The 20,467-nt window shown below is 44.9% G+C and overlaps 1 protein-coding gene across 1 annotated transcript in view; it reads left to right on the top strand.

Moving 5' to 3' along the window:
- FAM120B (family with sequence similarity 120B) overlaps nt 1-20,467 on the top strand; it is a 107,327-nt gene that overhangs the window by 12,614 nt on the left and 74,246 nt on the right. The window contains 4 exon segments of the mRNA XM_021693287.2: nt 1; nt 3-518; nt 6,908-7,088; nt 19,671-19,772. The exon segment at nt 1 is cut by the window's left edge and continues 1,217 nt beyond it. Of these exon segments, the coding sequence (XP_021548962.2) occupies nt 1; nt 3-518; nt 6,908-7,088; nt 19,671-19,772 (800 nt within the window).

The raw sequence follows: 20,467 nt of genomic DNA, 5'->3' as shown, positions 1-20,467 counted from the left end.
CCGTGTGTACAGACCCTGAATCCAAGCAAGGAGTTCCCGTGTGTACAAACCCTGAATCCAAGCAAGGAATTCCCATGTGTACAGATCCTGAATCCAAGCAAGGAGTTCCCATTTGTATAGATCCGGAATCCAAGCAAGGAATTCCCATGCATACAGACCCTGAATCCAAGCAAGGAGTTCCCATGTGTACAGATCCTGAATCCAAGCAAGGAGTTCCCATGTGTATAGATCTTGAATCCAAGCAAGGAGTTCCCATGTGTATAGATCCTGAATCCAAGCAAGGAGTTCCCATTGGTATAGACCCTGAATCCAAGCAAGGAGTTCACTCTAAATCTAAGCGAGAAGTTCCCATATGTACACACACTGAAGTCAAGCAGAAGTTACCTCTAGGGGCAGATCCCGAATTTGAGCTAGAAGCACCCATGTGTACAGACCCTGCAATTAAACAAGAAGACCTCATGAATACGGAGCCTGAAGTCAAACAAGTAACCATGGTTTCAGACCCTGAAATCTTAAAGGTACGTAGATGTGCCCAGCCAAATCTGGGTGTCATGATTGGGAAAATATATCAATCAATTACTGACTTCTTGTAGTTCAGGCACTGTGGGGGACACACAACAGGATCCTAGCGGTGTAGTTGAGAAGTATGACATAAGCATTGGAAGCTCACATTATAAAGTAGGCTTGATATGGGTGCATGCGTGTCATAAAAGAGAGCTCTAGGAGTTTGAAGGAGAGTGATCGCTGTGGGTTAAATACAGAGAGACGCTCCTGAAGAGGTAGAAGTAGAGCCAGACCTTCATGGGAGCTGAAATTTATAACAAATAGACAAATACCTGTTGCCTTGGGGCACGAGGTAGAACAGTAGGCTGGAGTATGGGGTCTGAGGGGAGATACAGGGAGAGAGGTTGGAAAACGTGGAGTCTAGCCAGACTGTGAAGATTATTATATGCCCCACCAGGAGCTGGGACTTAATTCTGAAAGTGACAGAGAGTCCTTGAGGGTTTTTATGGAGGGCTATTTATTAACCACCTGTTCCGTGTGAGGTTCTGTGCTAGGTGGGTTACACATGTTATCTCTTACCCTCAAACCTTCTGTTGTTCCTGACGGTGTCCCCATCTTCCATCCAGTTACACAAGTCACAAACCTGGGAATTCTCTCTCTGTCTTGTTACTCGTACCTATCCAGTTAGTCTCCCTACCCTAGTGTAAGCTGCCTCTTTTCTGGATTACCCAGTAACTCTAACAATTCTTGTTTGCCCTTTCCAACCCACTTACCATGCTCCATGCAGAAATAAAGCCCTTTATGTGCATTCATAACTCTTCAAAGAGTAGAAACAGTAACCCTGAGTAGACTACAGCCTGCCAGCACCTCACCTCCTCTCCAGCTAGCCAGTCCCTGGTCTGTCGTGGCCCTCCTGGAAACCTCCCCTGCCCCTGTGCTGGTCTGTTCTGTAGAGCTGGGTGGCCACCCACTCAGATGGCCCCCGGCCATGCACCGTGTGGCTCCTGCTGTGGTGCCCACCTCCCTGGGGTTTTGTGCTTGTGATAGCGCTGTGAGGCCAGGGTCTTGTTCGTTTTCTCCCTGCTCGGCCCCTTTTGCCTGTCACACTGTGTCTCACAGTAGCTGCCCACGAAGGCTTGAAGGTGGTGTTCCCTTTCTCTGATACCTTTAGGGCCTCTCCTTTAGTGACATCTTCCCTCCTTCCTGTACAGCTACATGGGTTGTCCTGTCTTGAAAAGTCTCTCACCTCTTTCTCTATTACATACATTGTAGCAGATACGCTAATTTACTAACATAAAAAATTATAGTCCAAAGTAGGATGTGATACATACATTAAGAGAGTTTCAGGTGAGAAAGTATTAAGGGGTTAAAATTATCCTACCTGGAAGTGTCCTTAAGTGCTTCCTAGAAGGAAGAGAATGTGGGTTAGAAATCGGAGGAAGGGCAGAATCAGAGCTCCAGGTGGAAGTATGGTCAGACAGTAGGAAAGAAGGACGGGGCAGGGGAGCCCACGTCTCAGCAGAGGACTAGACATCAGCTGAACAGACTCAAAGTCAGGAAAATGAACAGAGAAGAGCTAAATCTAACTTTGCTTAAATTTATTTGGTTTTATTACGAGGTTGGATGTAGGAATGCTAGTTTAATATAGACCATGCAGAGATGATTCTCCACTAGTGACCAGAGGGTATTATTCACGTTATTTCCCTTAATCATCACACAGTTCTGATCCTAGATGTGCTTGCCTCCATCACCGCATGAGGACATGGTGTGAAAAGGCTAAGTGACATTGTCTGCAATCACACAGCTGGTACTGTCAGAGCCCGGGTTTGAACCCAGGCCTCTGACTGCAAGTTTGACCCCTTTTGAGATGACATCTGTGTTCCCTGATGGCACGTGGAAGGGTGAGACAGTCATGGTCGGTAGCCTAGAAGCATGAGCATGGGGGAATTTGTCAGGAAGCCACCCTGCTCCTAGACTTAGGCCTGGCTTCCAAGGTGGCACGTGATGTAGGCCCTGGAGCCACTCCAACAGTTTGCCTGAAGGACAGGACAGGGAAAGGCACACAGGCGGAGGAAGGGCAGAGCAGAAGGAGAGCATGCGGGGTGCCTCAAGGCCTAGAGGAGGGCAGGGTCTGCTTTTCAGCTGGCCCAGGACTCCAGTCGAGCACGAGGCAGCATCACCCACCGGCATGCACAGTACCACTCTGGGCCCTCTGCTTTTTCTGTTTTGACCTGGCCCCCGCTGTTTCCCAACTCACACCCATTTCCCGTTTGTATATGGCCTTGCACATGTCCTCTCTTCACAAACCCTGACTTGCATTCACCACACCAATAGGACCCATCCTTGGCCTTTGCTCTTTTACTGGACACCCTGATCATCTCACCCAGTTTCCTGCAAAGAGAGTTCTGACAGATTGGGTGACAAAGGGCAGCATGTGTATCATGAAAGAATTTAGGACTTAGTTTTTATACACATTGAGAAGGTATTAGATATCTTTAAGCAGGGGTGTGATGTGATCAGGTATTTGTTTTTTGAAACATTGGTTATACTGCAGAGAATGGACTAATGTGGCTGTTGCAGAAACCAAGGTGGAAGACAAAAGAGCTAGAATTAGGACAATGGCAAAGGGGAGGAAGAAACTGAAAAGTAAGTCTTGCTATGGAGGTAGGGGTCCTCCTGTGCTCTGGGATGGGTGTTGCCATGACTTAAGGATGGGCGAGGAGAGGTTTGACACAGAGGATAGCTAGGGAAGACCATCTGATGCTTAGAAAACAGGCCTCAATTCCATTACTCGGCAGGAGACAGACATCTGGAAGTCATCCGACTGTACGTGGTAATGGAAACCCTCCAAGGAGAGGATTGAGCCCTCTGAAAACATGCCCCGAGAGAGGGCTGGTCAGATGGGGGGGGGATGAGGAGTGGTGACCCCAGCAGAAACCCAAGGAGGCAGGTTTCATAATGAGAGGAGCAATAGTGAGGGCCGTCAGGTGCTGCAGAGGAAAGTAGAACTGGGGCTAGGTGGCTGGGAGGAGGGTTTCGTGGCCTGAGAGAGACACTGTCACACAGGGGCCTGGTGGAGGTCGGATGGCCAGGCTTTGAGGAGTACCTTGGAGCCAAAGGCTGGAGCTGGGGAGTGCTTCCTGCTTCAGGAAGTTCAGCAGTGGAAGAGCCTTGGATGGGGAAAAGGGAAGGAGAGTGGTGGGAGGCCTGCCTGCCGGGGGAGTTGGGCCATTGTGGAAGGACAGGTCACATGTTGTCCACACTACGACTCTCCCACTGACTGGACTTCATGATATCTTTGAAAACAATTGCGTGAAGTCCCTTCGGTTCCCCTTACATTTTCCCTCAAAATTTGTTTGCAGTGGAGTCTTCTAGCCCTATCAAATAGGTAACCCCAGTTCCAACGTGTATGTATTTCAACCCCACACAGTCCCCTAGAAACGCTTAGGTAGAAGGCTGTAGCACACAGCGTTGTCCTGGGCACATACCACAGCCAGATAGCTATGTTTTCTCCATAACAGAGTATTGTGGAAAATCAGTTAAATATGAAGCGTAAATTACTTGGTTCCATAATGTTGGATAAACTGAATTATTATGTTAGAATTTTAGATTAGGTGAATATGTTAAAGCTCTTCCAAGTGTAGAGTGCTATATAGATTTATAGTTAAGAGCAGAGGTAAAAGGTACTTATTAAATGATTCTGATCCAATTAGTGAATTAAAATTCTAATTGTAGAGAACTTACCTGAAAAACCCTGTATACACCCAGAAAACACCTCAAATTCTGTACAGTTGCCAAAATTGAAGATTTCTTGGCAGGGTGAATATAATTTATTACAACTTTCTAGATAGATTTGTCAAAATACCATCTCTCTTGAAATGAAAAAGACTCAGAAATGGGAGAGGGAATAGGAAAATAAGTCAGAAGCTGTTTGCCTCAAAAGGATCATAAAAAACATAACTATGATGTTTCTGATGGATTCAGTATCAAAAGGGGCACATAGAGAAATAGTTCACTTTCCAACGATCTTCCATTAGATTATCAAATAACAGTCCTTTAAAAAATATTTTTTAACCTTACTGACCTTAAAGTTGCTAGCTTGTCTGCCATCCTGGTTTCCAGACATTTCAGCAAGGAGATAGACATTTTATAACATGTGTAGGCTCGTGACAGTGGCGACGCCGGGGACCATGCGCTGCGTGCCAGGCCTCATGTGCAGAGTTCTCGTTAAGCGTTGCGTTGACCCATTTAGTCTTCAGGATAGTCCTGTGAGGTTGGCACTTTTATTAAACCTACTTCATATCTGAAGAAAGGGAGAAATAGAAAGAGTAAGGCTCAGTTCTGCAAAAATGAATCAAAATAACTAGAACTACTTAAAAGTATGTATAAATAGAACACCGATTCACAGTTTTTGACATTCCAGGTTGTCCTAACACCACATTTTTTTTATTTTTACAGATGAGAAAACTGAAGTTTATTTATTTTTTATGTGCATGTTATTTTATTTTTTAAATTTTATTTTATTATGTTAGTCATTATACATCACATCATTAGTTTTTGATGTAGTGATGCGTGATTCATTGTTTTCGTATAACACCCAGTGCTCCATGCAGAACGTGCCCTCCTTAATACCCATCACCAGGCTAACCCATCCCCCCTCCCCCTCCCCTCTAAGACCCTGTTTGTTTCTCAGAGTCCATAGTCTCTCATGGTTCATCTCTCCCTCCAATTTCCCCCGCCCATTTTTCCCTTCCTTCTCCTAATGTCCTCCATGCGCTTCCTTATGTTCCACAAATAAGTGAAACCATATGATAATTGACTCTCTCTGCTTGACTTATTTCACTTAGCATAATCTCCTCCAGTCCCATCCATGTTGATGTAAAAGTTGGGTATTCATTCTTTCTGATGGCTGAGTAATATTCCGTTGTATATATGGGCCACATCTTCTTTATCCATTCATCCGTTGAAGGGCATCTCGGCTCTTTCCACAGTTTGGCTACTGCGGACATTGCTGCTGTGAACATTGGGGTGCATATGGCCCTTCTTTTCACTACATCTGTGTCTTTGGGGTAAATACCCAGGAGTGCAATTGCTGAGTCATAGGGTAGCTCTATTTTTAATTTTTTGAGGCACTTCCACACTGTTTTCCAAAGTGGCTGTACCAACTTGCATTCCCACCAACAGTAACACCACATTTTAAATGCCTTTTGTGGCAGACTGTTTGGATTGAATTTTGAGTAGTAATCTGGGTAAATCACTTCCTACACTAATAAGAATGTTCTTCACAGAAAAAAATAAAACTTGTATGTAGGTTATTATAGGCCTCTGATCTTAGCTTTTTTTTTTTTTAAGATTTTATGTATTTATTTGAGAGAGAGAGCATGAAGCAGGGAGAGGGAGAAGCAGACTCCCCGCCAAGCAGGAAGCCCGATGCACAGGGCTTGATCCCAGAACCCCGGAGATCATGACCTGAGCCGAAGGCAGAGGCTTAACTGAGCCACCCAGGCGCTGCTTAGCTCCTTTTTTTAAGGAGAAAGTGGAACGCAGCCCTGTGTCTCATCACTGACCTTGTGCCAACACTGCTGGTTGCAAGGCAGAAACGGGTGTGCAGCACGTGTGTTTTGCTCAATAAGGAATTACTGAACAGGTGAATGTGACACAGATTCTGATCCCAGGGAAGTTTAGTTGACTAGGGGAGATCAGACAAGGTAACTAGGGTAAATGTGGGATGAGCCCCATTAGGCGAGGGGAGGTGAGTTCTGGTTGGGAGCAGAAGACAGGGTGGTGAACCCTAACGAGAGAGGAGCTTATGACGTGGGAGGGTAGGAAGGCCCTGAGGGGGTACATTTCCTGGAGCCCAAGTGAAGATGGAGAAGGATCGAGTGTTCCTGAGGAACAGTGAAGGTGTACTATTGTGACTGGATTCTGTGAGGTGGAGTGGTATCATGGGAAGAGCACATTGGGGCCTGGAATGTTAGGGTGAAGATTGTGGTAGCCGTTCAGATGCTTTGAGGAGGGCAGTGACTGGACCTGTTTCTAAGGAGACAGGATGTTGATGCTGTGGAGGGTGGGTTGGAGAGGGGAGAAGTGGCCTGGGTTCAGTCAGAGTCTTTCATAGTGATGCTTATCATCAGGTAGACAAAATTCGGAGATGCCGCAGAAGTCGGTGTGGTAAGTCTGGTAGGCGGTTGGAGATTGGAGGTGCAGGAGTAATTGACAGTTTGGAGCCTAGAAGTGCCAAGGAAAGGAAACAATGCCAGCCCAATGTCATGAGTTTGAGGGACCATCACTCCATTTCTGAGTGCCTAAAAACACTGGCATGGGATGAAAAGGGTTGGTTTTTTTCTTGAAGGTTACTGTTTTGTTTTCGAGGAGAAAGCAGTTGTATTTGAATTTCGCACAGGTTGCTCGAGCGCATCACATCCAGGCAGAGAGCTACTTGGTGTACAACATTATGAGCAGCGGGGAGATCGAATGCAGTAACACACTGGAGGACGCCCTCGACCAAGCTCTGCCCAGCCAGGCTTTCGTTTACCGCCCGGTGCGGCAGCGCGTTTACTCCCTCTTACTGGGGGACGGCAGAGGTGAGCTTGTTGGTCTCTCTTAGCAGCAGTGCTATTTGGAGTTGGATTCTGAGAAACAGACCGAATGAAGTAGAATGCATTCTTTCAGGACACGGATACAATTAAAAAGGGTTTTGTTTCTCTGTAAAATCTGTAATTGAGAGTACCACTCACATCTGTACAACATTAAGGGTAAACGCCATGGGACATCTCTATCTAATTAGCAAACAGTTGATCAGTATTCATTAAAAGAAGAGTGCATTGTTTTTATAAAATGTTATACTTTTATTCCTTAAAAGGATTTGTGTTTTCTGAAAAATGTGAAAACCCTTTCCTCCTGCAGGAGTGTAGGGTATGTTTATTATTAGAAGACAATGTCTACTTATTCTTCTTCCAAATGTGATTTTCATAAAATAATTCCATAAAATCTAGTACATCATATTTTGAAGTATAAGCAAAATTTTCCTTTAGAGCATTTGTATTTAGGTTTTTCCCATCTATATTTTCCTTGTGCAATAACAGCAAGCATGTAGGGAGAGGACTGTCAGTGGCCAGAGCAGGAAAGTTGGGGGGCCTTCATCACCCATTGGAAAATTAATTAGGCCCTGCTGCTCTCTTTTCGGGGGCGTTGGGGGGCATTGGGAGTGGAGAAGAGCACTTCATAGTAGAGACTAGTGACGCTTCACACATGTAGTTACCTCTCAGGTGAGGTCCTGCTCACCTGCGACTGGCGTCCTGGGACACTGGTCTGACTTGAGAGTGCTTTAATGAGAAACAGGCCTGCACACACTGTGATTGGGACCGGAGACAGAAGCAGTAAGATCCCGATGAAAGGGTGTCTGTGGTCCTTTTGCCTAAAGTCCATTATTTCCGGACGTACCAATATTGGTATTAAGATCACTCTATTATTCCAGAAAGTAAGCATTACATAACCTACAGGTGGTGATAGAATCCTCCGATTAAAATGCTGTCATGATTCTTTGCTTTGGCAGGGTGTGGAGTGGCAAGGTTCTTTGAATCCAATTTTTATTAGATTCTCGGCATATACTGCCTTTTCCCACATGTGCTGTCAGAATCCAGAGGCTTATGTGCCCTAAGGAAGACATGAGAAAGATGTTTACACTAATTGGAAAACAGAAACAAAAGAACCTATGGAATAAACTTTGGGACCAGATAGTATTTAAATAATTTTTTTCTATTTCTTTTTCTTATGTGGTTCTCTCCATATTCTTTCTTAACACAAGTGATTTCACATTGATTCTAATGATTAAAAAAACGACGTCTTAATCATGAAAAAAATTTCACATTGTATAGTATTTGCCTGGAATTGTTTTTATTTTTTATTTTTTAAATTTTTTTTAAAGATTTTATTTATTTGAGAGAGAGAGAGAGCATGAGTGGGGCCGGGGGAGAGGGAGAAGCAGGCTCCCCACTGAGCAAGGAGCCCCATGTGGGATTCGATCCCAGGACCCCGGGATCATAAACTGAGCTAAAGGCAGACGCTTCACCAACTGAGCCACCCAGGCGCCCCTGCCTGGAATTGTTTTTAGAGTAGCTTACTAAATGAAGTCCAAATATATGAATTTTACTAACTTAAATTGTATACTTTGTTAATGCAAATTATTTACAGCCATATTGGTAACTTGATTACTTAACCACAATAACAGGAATAATTACTCAAATTGAACTTGTCTTCACAATTGATCTTTACTCTCTTCTTTTTCCGTTTTTTGGCTTTCTCCATGAAGTTTACATTTTTAGGATTTGAACGTAAAATGCTCCTGTTGCTGGTTTACTGTGGTGGTGGTAATGAGGCATATTGCGTTGCTTGCTTGGCTTAGCTTACGATCCGTGTGTCCTTGAAAATGATGTTCTAACGTGGCAGCGGGGTTGACAGGGCTGTTCAAGTCTTCTCCCCGTTTCCTTTTGACTTGTCATTAGTTCTTGAGAGGCGTGTGTTAAGTCTGCAGGTGCTCTTGTGGATGTTTTTATTTATTCCCTCAGTTCTGTTAGTTTTTGCTTCAGATATTTTTGAAGTTCCACTGTTAGGTGCATATACACTGAGAATTGTTCTGTTTCTTAATAAATTGACCCTTTTAACATTATGAAATTTCCCTTTAAAAAAAAAATCTGGTGACAGTCCTCGTCTTGAAGTGGGCTTTATCTGACACTAACGTATGCACTCCAGTTTTCTTAAGATTAGTGTTTGCATTGTGTATCTTTTTTCTGTCCTTTTAACTATTTCTTTATACTTAATGTACATCTCTTTTAAGCAGCGTATCCAGTTTGACCATCTTTCTTTTATTTTTTTCTTTTTTTTAATTATTTAATTATTCTTCCCAAGCCCCCAGTGTGGGGCTTGAGCTCACTACCCTGAGATCAAGACCTGAGCTGAGATCAAGAGTCGTAGACTCTTAACCAGCTGAGCCACCAAGGCGCCCCTGATAATCTTTCTTTTAATTAGTCTTTAGATCACTTACATTCAATGTAATTATTGACATGATTGGGTTTAAGTCTTTGATTTTGCCCTTTGCTCTGTTTTTTTCCCTTATTTTCTCCTTTTCTGACTTCTTTTGGACTAACTGAATAATTCTTAGTATTTTGTTTTATGTCCTCTTTTGGATTATTAGATTAACCTGTGTTGTTTTTTTTTTAGTGGTTCCTTGAGGGTTAATAATGTACATCTTTTTTTTTTTTTTTAAGCCAGATCATAGAGTATTTTTTTTTAAATTTTTTATTTATTTGACAGAGAGAGAGAGAACGAGAGCAGGAACACAAGCAGGGGGAGTGGGAGAGGCAGAAGCAGGCTTCCCGCCGAGCAGGGAGCCCAATGTGGGACTCGATCCCGGGACTCCGGGATCATGACCTGAGCCGAAGGCAGACGCTTAACGACTGAGCCACCCAGGCGCCCAATAATGTACATCTTTAAGTTACCACAATTTGCCTTCAAATAGTATTATAACCACATTGTGTGTGATCCATTGTAGCTGCGAACTTTGATTTTCCCATCATTTTTGCTATTGTTGTGTATTTTTAAAATTTTTAATTTTGAAGGAATTACACAGTCATGGGAGTTGCAGAAACAGTCCATAGGCTTTCCTGTACCCTTGCCCCAGGCCCCCGCACAAACGACGTTTTGGGTAATAAAGTACAGTGTCAGAGCCATAAATTCACATTAGTGCAGTTTTATTAACTAGATTACGGCTCTTAATCAGCTTCATCATTTTCTACATTCACTCATTTATTTATGTGTGTGTGTATAGTTTTATGTATTCTATTCGATGTCAAGATACAGAATTGGTCCATCCCTACGAAGGAGCTCTCTCATGCTGCCCCTTTGTGTCCTGCCCTCCGGCCCTGTCCCCTGTTCCCTACTAGTTTGTCCTCGATCTCTGTACCTTGGTTTTTGCAAAAATGTTACATACATGTTTGGTCATGTCAAGAATGTTACATACGTGTAATCTTTTGATATTATGCATATGTTTTAAATCCCATAATAGGATTCTTATTTTTACTTTAAACCTGGGGCTGGCAAACTTTTTCTGTGAAGGGCCAGATGATAACAAATATTTTAGGCTTTGAGGGCCCCTGTAGTCTGTGTAACAAGCACACTCTCCTGCTGCAGTGTAGACATGTCTGTGTCTATCACAGGAGTGAGGCTGTGTCGAGGCTGTGTCTCAGTAAAGCCTGATTTCCTTTTCCCATGTCACAATTCCCATGAATTTTATATAATCTTCCTGTGTCACAGAATATTCTTTTGATAATTTTCTAATCATTTAAAATAATGTGAAAAGCATTATAGCTTTCAGACTGTATATCACAAGCAAGTCAGACATGGCCCATTGGCTATCATTTTCCAACCATTAATTTAACCAGTCAGCTGCCTTTTAGAGGAGTTTACAAAAGAGAAGTCTTTGAAGTGCACCATTGCTGGTGCTCTCCCATTTCTTTGTGTAGATCCAGTTGTCCTTTGGTATCACCTTTCTTCATTTAGAGAACTTGCTTTTACATTTCTTATGGTGCTCATTTTATTTCCTGATTTTTTTCCCCTGAAAATGTCTTTATTTCAGAAGTGTAATTTTGCTGTATATGGAATTTTAGGTATTTTTATTTTTTGTTCAGCACTGTCAAGATGTTGTTATGTTGTCTCTAGCTTGTATTGGCTGTCACGTGGTGACCGTGGTCCTTCTTACTGTTGTTCCCCATCCGTAACAAGTGTTTTTTCCCTCCGGCTGTCCGTAAGGTTTTTCTCTTGCGCACTGGTTTTTAGTAATTTGTCTAAGCTGAGCTTTGGAGTGATATACTCAGTGTTTATTCTGCTTGGGATTCCTGAGCTTCTTGGACCAATGAATTTATATTTCCTATCAAATTTGGGGAAAAAGTGAATTTTATTTCATCAAACATTGTCTCCTCTTTCTATTGCTTTCCCCTCTCACTCTGGGCCTCCCAGTTCCATGCTTGATTTATTGCTCATGGTGCCCACTATGCTCCCTGGCTTGCTTTTTAAAAAGCCTCTTTTCTCTGTGCTTCAGTTTGGATAGTTCCTGTTGCTCTTATTTCAACATCTAATCTGCTGTTAACCCATCCAGTGAAATGTTCATTTCAGATATTGTGTTTTTCAGCTGTTAGTTTTTTAATCTTCCATCCCCGCCCCCATCTTCATGTTTGCCTTTCAATCCTTAAATTTATGCACAGTACCTGTTTTCAAGTCCTTGTCCACTAATTCCATCAGCTCCCTCATTTCTGGGCCTGTGTCTGTTGACTGACTTTTTCTCCTTGTAAGGGGGCCATGTGTTTCTGCTTATTATCCTTAAGTGTTTCTGCTTATTTTCATGTCCACTGTGTTTTGATTGTAGCCTAGAAGATTTTGGATCTGTGAAGGGTATTGACTTGTGTTCTGTCAGGCACTTAAATTTACCAGATCCTTTCAGGGCTTGCCTTAAGCTTTATTAGGCTTGGTCTGAGAAGACTTTCACTCTAGAGCTGGAATGGCCCTGCTCCTGAGGCTTGGCCTTCCTGCGCTGTGCCCTGAGTGCTAGGTGTCTAATGAGGGTCTCTGCACGTTGGCTGGTAGGACTCTGATGTTGTGGAGCTCTGTAGGGTCAGCTGGTTGCTCGGTGGGGCTGGTCTGTAGTTGTCCTGTCCAGCCTCCCTGAGTTTTGCCCTGGACATGTTAGAGCTCAGTCCTCAGCTAGGACCTCAAGGGCACCTCTGTGCAGATTTTGGAAGCTCCTTTCTGCACAGTGCCAGCTCTGGTGTTCTGTGCCACAGTCCCTTGACTGTTGTCACAGTCTTGATCTGCAGACTCTGTCTGCCCGTCTCAGAGACTTTCTTGTTCTGGTAGGGCTCTCGCTCCCTACGCTGCAGTCTGCATAGTGCCTCTGTCCAACTCAAGAATGTGGTGGCTACAGAAATTTGTCCAGAAATAGAGGTGTCAGTGGGAAGACTGGTCAGACAGCTCTGCCCCCATCTTGGCCATCTCCCACCCTACTCCGCCCCTGCTCCAGCCCCTGCTCTCTGCCAACCAACCCCCATGTGTGGGAGGCCCTTACACCGGGTTTGGCCTTTTTACACCCAGGTGGTCCCATTTACTTGCATTGCTCTAGAAACTGTGTCCATGTTGACAAATACAACTTCTATTTTTTCTGGCTCAGGCCATTCTTCTGATCAATTCTATTTGTCCCTTATGAACTTAAAAACTAACTCCCCCAAACTAACTCCTTCCTCTGTATTTCTTCATCAAAAGTCAGTTCTTCTCTGAAAGAAGCATGTGCTTTTCATTCATAGCTTATCACAGTTTGTTTATGTGATTGTTTGATGTCTGTTGTCCCCACTGGCTGTCAGCTGAGCTAGCAGAGATTGGTCGGGTGGCATCAGCAGATTCTTGGTGTAAATTAGGTGATCAATACATGTTTTTGAGTATGTGTTTAGAAGATCAGCCTTTCAGTAGTATCTCCATTTAGCAAAGCTTTCCTCAGGAAAGGGTAACTGTAACAGTTGAATTGCAGATGCAGGAGGAAGAGCGATGATCTGTCAAGTCCTGAGAGGTGAGCAGCCTCCTCCGAGCCCAGCCTGACTGACAAGTGGGAACAACTTGTTTAAAGTGAGCTTTTTTAGAACCAAAGGTGTCTTTAACTCCGCGGGTGTAGACCCTGAGCCCTAGAACCAGGCTCTTACACTGGGACAGCTGTAGACACTGGAGGTCTGAGCCGGAAGGCACCGGCACTGGCCTGATCCACTGGTGCTTCAGAGCCCCTCGTTACGGGTGCACGTTGGAGAGCTCGTCTGATGCTGTTGGACTGGTTGGCTGGCAGCACTCCCACCTGCATCTTGTCTAGAGGGATGTGTGCTGTTTCGATGGCTGGGTGGCGTCACGGCCCAATGAGGGGAGAATCCCTCCAGTCATCCCCCCCTCAGCCCACCTTGCCTTCACAACAGTTCTTCCTTTACTTCAGATCCTAACTCTGTCTCCTCATGAAAGTCTTAGCTCACTGTGTCACTGTGAAGCCTGGTACATTTTAGGAAACAGAAGAAAGCTGGCAAGATGCCGAAGTTTATCCTGCTCTCCTCCTTTATGTCGGTGCAGTCAGCAGGGCTGGGGAAGAGCCGGTGCTCACAGGCGGCCGTCTGCAGCTGGGCCAGGTTGTGCTCTTGTCCTGCCATCCCGCCCGCCTGTTCCCTCAGGGACATTCTGGGAACCTCACACAGCTGGATGAGGCTGGTGGTCTTGTGACTGCGTGTGTTGCAGTCCAGTTGTGTGGCGCCTTCACAGAGTGCCTGCCAGGCCATCAGCGCATTAAAATCCTAGATACACCCATAGAAAAACATACGTGTGAGGAGTTTTTAAATTTTTTTCAGGACTAACGCCACATGTAAATACAGATTAAACCAGCCATATAAAAATCTTACAGAACCTGGGCGCCTGGGTGGCTCAGTTGGTTGGGCGACTGCCTTCGGCTCAGGTCATGATCCCGGGGTCCTGGGATCGAGTCCCACATCGGGCTCCCGGCTCAGTGGGAGGCCTGTTTCTCCCTCTCCCACTCCCCCTGCTTGTGTTCCCTCTCTCGCTGTCTCTCTCTGTCAAATAAATAAATAAAATCTTTAAAAAAAAAAAAAATCTTACAGAACCATAAGGACAAATATTTTTCTTTAAAAGCCTGAGGGATGGTTTATTAAACTTAAAAATCCCAGCAACTGAGCGGTTGTAATTGACGACTTCTCACTCTCCCCTTGCATGCCCTCAGCGCGCGCCCACAGACCCTGCCAGCCCCTCCAGGCCAAGTGAGAGTGGTCAGCGTGAGCTAGGTGGAGTTTTCTTGGGGGAGGGGCTGCAAGTGTGCACAGTTTCCCAACTTTGCTCCCGGGGAACATGTCTTCGTTACAAAGAGAAGATTGTACAGAGTGGATCAGTGTGTCCGTCCTTTGGGAATAGCAGAAGACCAAGTTTGATTATGTCATTTTTCCGTTTTCCATATAAAATGTTACAGCTTGAAGGGAGTTAAACTAGCAAAGAACTTTTCTCAAGTTCCTTACTCCTTTGAACGGAGAGCCTAGCATCTTGAAAGTTTGAGAAAATCAGCCTTTTCTTTTAGGAATTTCCAAACTCCATTTTCCTCTTTTCTTTTTCTTGATTTTTAGGCATTTAAGATTATTTCATTCTAATTCAGACGAACCAAATTGTTGTAAACATTTCTGCTATAGTTTCCAAGTGCATGCTAGGTTAAAACCTTTGAAATTTTGTTTTTCCTATTTAGGCAGTTTTATTTTTAATTTTCTTTTTTTTAAAGATTTTATTTATTTGAGAGAGAGAGAGAGAGCGCACAAGAGTGGGGAGCGGGAGAAGGAGAAGCAGACTCCCAGCTGAGCAGGGAGCCCAATGCGGGACTCGATCCCAGGACTCCAGGATTGTGACCTGAACCGAAGGCAGTCGCTTAACCAACTGAGCCACCGAGGCGCCCTATTTTAGTTTTGAATTGAAGTATAGTTGACATACAATATTCATTTCGGGTGTACAACATGATGATTCGACATTTGTATAAATTACAAAACACTCAGCATATTAAGTATGGTTGCCATCTGTCACCATACAAATGTACTCCAGTATTATTGACTACATTCCCTACGCTGTACTTTTATCTCCATGCCTTGGTTATTTTATGACTGGAAGTCGGTACCTCTTAATCCCCTTCCCCTATTTTCTTTTTCTTTTTCTTTTTTTAAAGATTTTATTTATTTGACAGAGAGAGAGACAGCCAGAGAGGGAACACAAGCAGGGGGAGTGGGAGAGGGAGAAGCAGGCCTCCCGCCGAGCAGGGAGCCCGATGCGGGGCTCGATCCCAGGACCCCGGGATCATGACCTGAGCCGAAGGCAGACGCTTAACGACTGAGCCACCCAGGCACCCCGCCTTCCCCTATTTTCATCCATTGTCCCACCCCCCTTGTCTCTGGCAACCAGCACTTTCTTCTTTGTATTTATGAGTATATTTCTGTTTGTTCATTTGTTTTGTTTTTTAGATTCCGCATGTAAGTGAAAATATATGGTATTTGTCTGGCTTATTTCACTTAGCGTAAGACCCTCGAGGTCCATCCATGTTGTTGCAAAATTTCATTCTTTTTTATGGCTGACTGATATTCCTGTGTGTGTGTGTGTCAGCTCTTTATCCATCCATCAGTCGAGGGATACTTGGGCTGTTTCCATATCTTGGCTATTGTAAATTATGCTGCACCAAACATAGGGGTGCATATATCTTTTCAAATTTGTGTTTTCATTTTCTTCAGGTAAATGCCCAGAAATGTTCATGTGGTAGTTCTATTTTTAATTTTGTGAGGAACCTCCATGCTGTTTTCCATGGTGGCTGCACCAGCTTGCATTCCCACCAACAGTGCAAGAGGGTTCCCTTTCTCCATATCCTCCCAACAGCTGTTGTTTTGTGTGTTGTTAATTTTAGCCATTCTGACAGGTGTGAGGTGGTATCTCACTGTGGTTTTGATTTGCATGTCCCTGATGATGAGTGCTGTTGAGCATCTTCAGTGTCTGTTGGCCATCTGGGTGTCTTCTTTGGAGAAATGTCTGTTCAGGTCCTGTGCCCATTTTTTAATCAGATTGCTTGTTTTTTTTGGTGTTGAGTTGTAAAAGTTCTTTATATATTTTGGATACTAATCCCTTATTGGATATGTCATTTGCAAATATCTTCTTCCATTCACTAGGTTACCTTTTGGTTTTTTGATGATTTCCTTCACTGGGCAGAAGCTTTTTGTTTATTTATTTAAAGCTTTATTCATTTATTTATTTGAGAGGAGAGAGCAAGAGCGAGAGAGAGCATGAGCGGGGGGAGGGGCAGAGGGAGAAGCAGACTCCTTGCTGAGCAGGGAGCCTAATGTGGGGCTCGATCCTGGGACCCCAGGATCATGACCTGAGCTGAAGGCAGGAGCTTTGACCAACAGAGCCACCCAGGTGCCCCGGGCAGAAGCTTTTTAGTTTGATGACATCCCAATAGTTTATTTTTGCTTCTTTTGCCTTTGCTTTTGTTGCCTCAGGAGATAAATCCAAAAACAATATTGCTCAGACCAATGTCCAAGAGTTTATTGGCTGTTTTCTTTAAGGAGTTTTATAGAAAAACTTCTGAAATTATGTGGTACCCCAGAGAATAGGCCAAACTCTAGGATTTTTCAGCAATATCTGTTTATTTTAAGAGGATCTCAGGTAACACTTTGCAGCTAGCTCTGGGTTTTGAAGGACTGGGAAGTTTGTGTCTGTAGGAGTGGTAATTTGGATTAAAAGTGAAAATGCTGGGGCGCCTGGGTGGCTCAGTTGTTTAAGCGACTGCCTTTGGCTCGGGTCGTGATCCTGGAGTCCCGGGATCGAGTCCTGCATCAGGCTCCCTGCTCGGCGGGGAGTCTGCTTCCCCCTCTCATGCTCTCTATCACTATCTCTCTCAATAAATAAACAAAAATCTTTAAAAAAAAAAAAAAGTGAAAATGCTCCCATCTGAATATTTGGATTTGGAAAAGTCATTATCCAGACTATGAAACTTATTCTTTGTAAATGTTTACATGTTTTCTAGCCACTGTGCACTGCCCTTTTACCCTCCCGTGGCAGAGGAAGGAAGTGAGGGCACACCGAGGGTGCCCCTGTTGCCCAGCAGCTCACAAGGGGGAGGGCAGAGTGCCAGAGAACCTGCAGACCCTGCATATTGACCTAGCACCTTTACCTGCCCTGCACCTCCGAGAAAATACTCATCTTTCATATCTCTGTCATTTCCTGCATCCTTACCCATAAGTTCAGATAAAATTCCATTTAGGGAGTAAAAATTCCAGTCAGCAGGTCTGTTTTACCTTTCATCCTCTGGCTAGTTAGTTGATTTCCTATGTGATAAAAATTACAGGTTTTCATATTCAAGCCTCTGTTGGTCAGTAGCTATTAGGTACTGCATTTTAAGCAGCAGGTGCACTCTGGTTCTGTGACTGTGTTGTGTGGTCCTTGAAACTCATTGGAATTAAGTCAGTCACCTTAAAAGCAAAAGCTTTTGTTCTTTTGTTAATTAGGAGAAACTGTAGTTAATATGGACTTAACCCTCACTGGTCTAAATTATGGAGAAAAGAAGGAATTTGCTATCTGTGCTGATGTAAATTTTGGAGAAGGGGGAAGTTGGTGTCCGTGCTAGTCTTCAGCCCGGTGTGTCCCTTGCGCAGAAGCGGGGTTTGTAGATCCTGGTGAGCTGGTCTCAGTGGGCAGCTCTTTCTTCCTAGGTTGTAGCTGAATAACTGAGTAGTGCGTGGCATTGCCTTTGGAATATTTGTCCAAAAACTGACTGCTCTAGGTCTTCGTAGGAAATCTACCCGGTATTGTCTAATAAATGGTAGCCGTGCCTTCTTCTTAACATTATTCAGAACTAAAGCTCTGAGAAGTCAACCCCAGGCCCCAGGGTGTAGAGGTTTAGAACAGTTTCAGTTGAAAGATGGTATAAAATGCAGTTTTGTAAATGTGTCAGTGATTTCCTAAGGAGGCAGCTGGCCGACTGGTGGAGAGCTCTCATCCGTGAGATACCGAACCTAGTGAGGTCGGTCTTTGGGCAAGAGAGAATGCTCTCCTTTCAGAAACAGCAACTTGAAACACCATTCACCCAGTTGACTGTTGTTTAGTGTAATGAATACCTAGGCCAAGAGGATTACATAGAGAGTGGTGGTGGTGGTTGTTTTTAACAACTATAAGAATACTTCTCAGAATTTTCTGTTTTTTTTCTTTTTTTGTGTTTGAAATTTAGGTGAAGCTGAATGTGTTCATTAAACTTGGAGTTAACAGGTGTCTGCCCTGGGCCTCATGCTAGGGACTGAGACTATGAAGAGGTCTCAGTTCTGGTATCAGGAACTCAGTCAGGCGGGCAGTGAGGGGAGCAAGTAAGCGTGTGCGGTGCCGGCGGTGAGGGGAGCGGGTGAGCGTGTGCAGTGCTGCAGTGGACAGCATGGGAGCCCGGGCACGGAGGGAAGCGGGCCTGGAGTGCGTGCAGGGAAGGGGGTCTGGACCGAGGAGGTGAGAAAAGGCATGGTGAGTTTGAGGATGCGAGGTACTCCAGCCGAGGAGCAGGATGGGAGCCAGAGCCAGGTTCCCTGGGGACCCAGCCCAACAGCGCACATCCTGGGGACTGGCGAGGCGAGACTCAGGGGCCCTGCAGTCACTGTGTGCGGGTCTAGGAGAGGGTGCTGGGGCAAGCAGCGTGCAGTGGGGTGGGAGCGGGGGAGCTCGGCATGCTCCCAGGTCTGCACTCTGACGCTGGCACAGTGGGCTGCTGTTGCGGGCTCTTAAGTTAGGACCAGCAGCCTGGTCAGATTTTCATTGTAAGACAGCAAAAACCCAAAAGCTCGTATTTACGTGGAAAATGCCTTGGATGGGGTGAGTCTGAAGATGGTCTAAGCAGGGCTGGGCCCATGTCGGGTAGGGAGCCAGGTCGCAAAGGGCCTGGGGGTGGTCTTGAGTGCCCTGGGGGAGGGGAGGCAGGAGGTTTGGGTGCTGGAGAGACAGCAGCCTGGTGACCCCAAGCTAGGTGAGCATGTTGAGTAGGAAAGCCACCTTCCACCTTTGCTCACTGAGTAGCTAGAATGGAAGAGAAACTGAATTTTTAATAGCAATTAACAATCCAACATACAGAAATGCCTTTGTTCTAGATTATTCCTACTAGCTTTTTGAATTGTCTAATGTAATAATAGTCTTGATAGTTACACAAAACAGTGAATTAAAGACTGGAAAGGACTGTCCTACTCCCGGTTTTCCCTAAATGTTGTGTGGAGCAGTGTGAGAGCCCAGGAGGAAGGACGTTGTAGGAACCATCTAGGTGGTGATCTCTGCCCCCCATTATTGTTTACTGACCCGGGTTATGCTGCCATCTCCCCCATCCCAGAGGTTATTGCTCTTGTTAAAGTGAGATCAGAGGATAGGGATCGGACTGCTGGATGCCTGAGGTCCCTCTTAGTGCCTTGGATGTGAGAACTCATCTGTATTCACCAGCTTGAAATTGGCCCCCCGTGGAGCTGGGTCTGTCACCGTGTTAGCCTGGTGATGAGCGTTGGTGGTCCTGCGCATCTATTGATCCTGCTGTCTTTACCCAGATGTCACCAGCACCTGCCCCACTGTCAAGGAGTGGTTTGTGTACTCTGGGAACCCACTGAGGCACCCGGACCTCGTCAGGCCTCTGCAGATGAACATTCCAGGTACAGATGGTTTGGGTTTAAATAAATCACTCATTTGTTCACCATATGATGCAAGGCCAGTAATGGATCCATTGTGGGAACATACTTTTTCAGAACTGCACATACACCAATTTTCATGTCAACCCTGGGCCCACAAGGAGTGTACCTGTCCATTAACGTTCTGAAACAGCAGAGGAATGGGCCTTTGTTCCACAGGTGGACCCCGGGCCAGTCTGCTTTCTGCTCTGCCTCACTCCGCCTGGGCTCCTGTTCAAGGTCTACATCAGGGGAGAGCAAGGCATGCCAAGAGGAGTCCGACTGTGGGCCCAAGCCCACTGCCGCCTGACCCCAGGGCCCAGTGCCTGGGCTTCGCTCAGTAAATATCTGCCAAATCAACAGGGTTGGATTCTTGATATTCTGCTTGAGTCAGTTCTCCTTCCTACTACTGAGAGTATGTTTTGATGAACTGGAAAGGGAAGATAAAGGAAAGTTATTTCAGCTGGAAAAATAAGGTTTTTCTTCGTGAGTGTTACCTTAAAACCTATAAGGGGAGGGAACAAAAAACAAAGTTCACCTAAAAATTAGCTGAAGTCCTTTGTTCCTGCGAGTTCTTAGTATCTGAAAAAAGTCAAGAATTTGAGTGGGGGGTAGTGTTGTACATAAAGGCAGGTTAAAGATGAGGAGGGTGGTAAGGGTTTATTTTTAGTGTTCCTTGC

This window comes from Neomonachus schauinslandi, chromosome 8 (assembly GCF_002201575.2).
Source record: "Neomonachus schauinslandi chromosome 8, ASM220157v2, whole genome shotgun sequence".
In the NCBI taxonomy this organism is placed as follows: domain Eukaryota; kingdom Metazoa; phylum Chordata; class Mammalia; order Carnivora; family Phocidae; genus Neomonachus; species Neomonachus schauinslandi.
The sequence above is the reverse complement of the archived record's forward strand: the minus strand, read 5'-3'. Positions and strand labels throughout refer to the sequence as shown.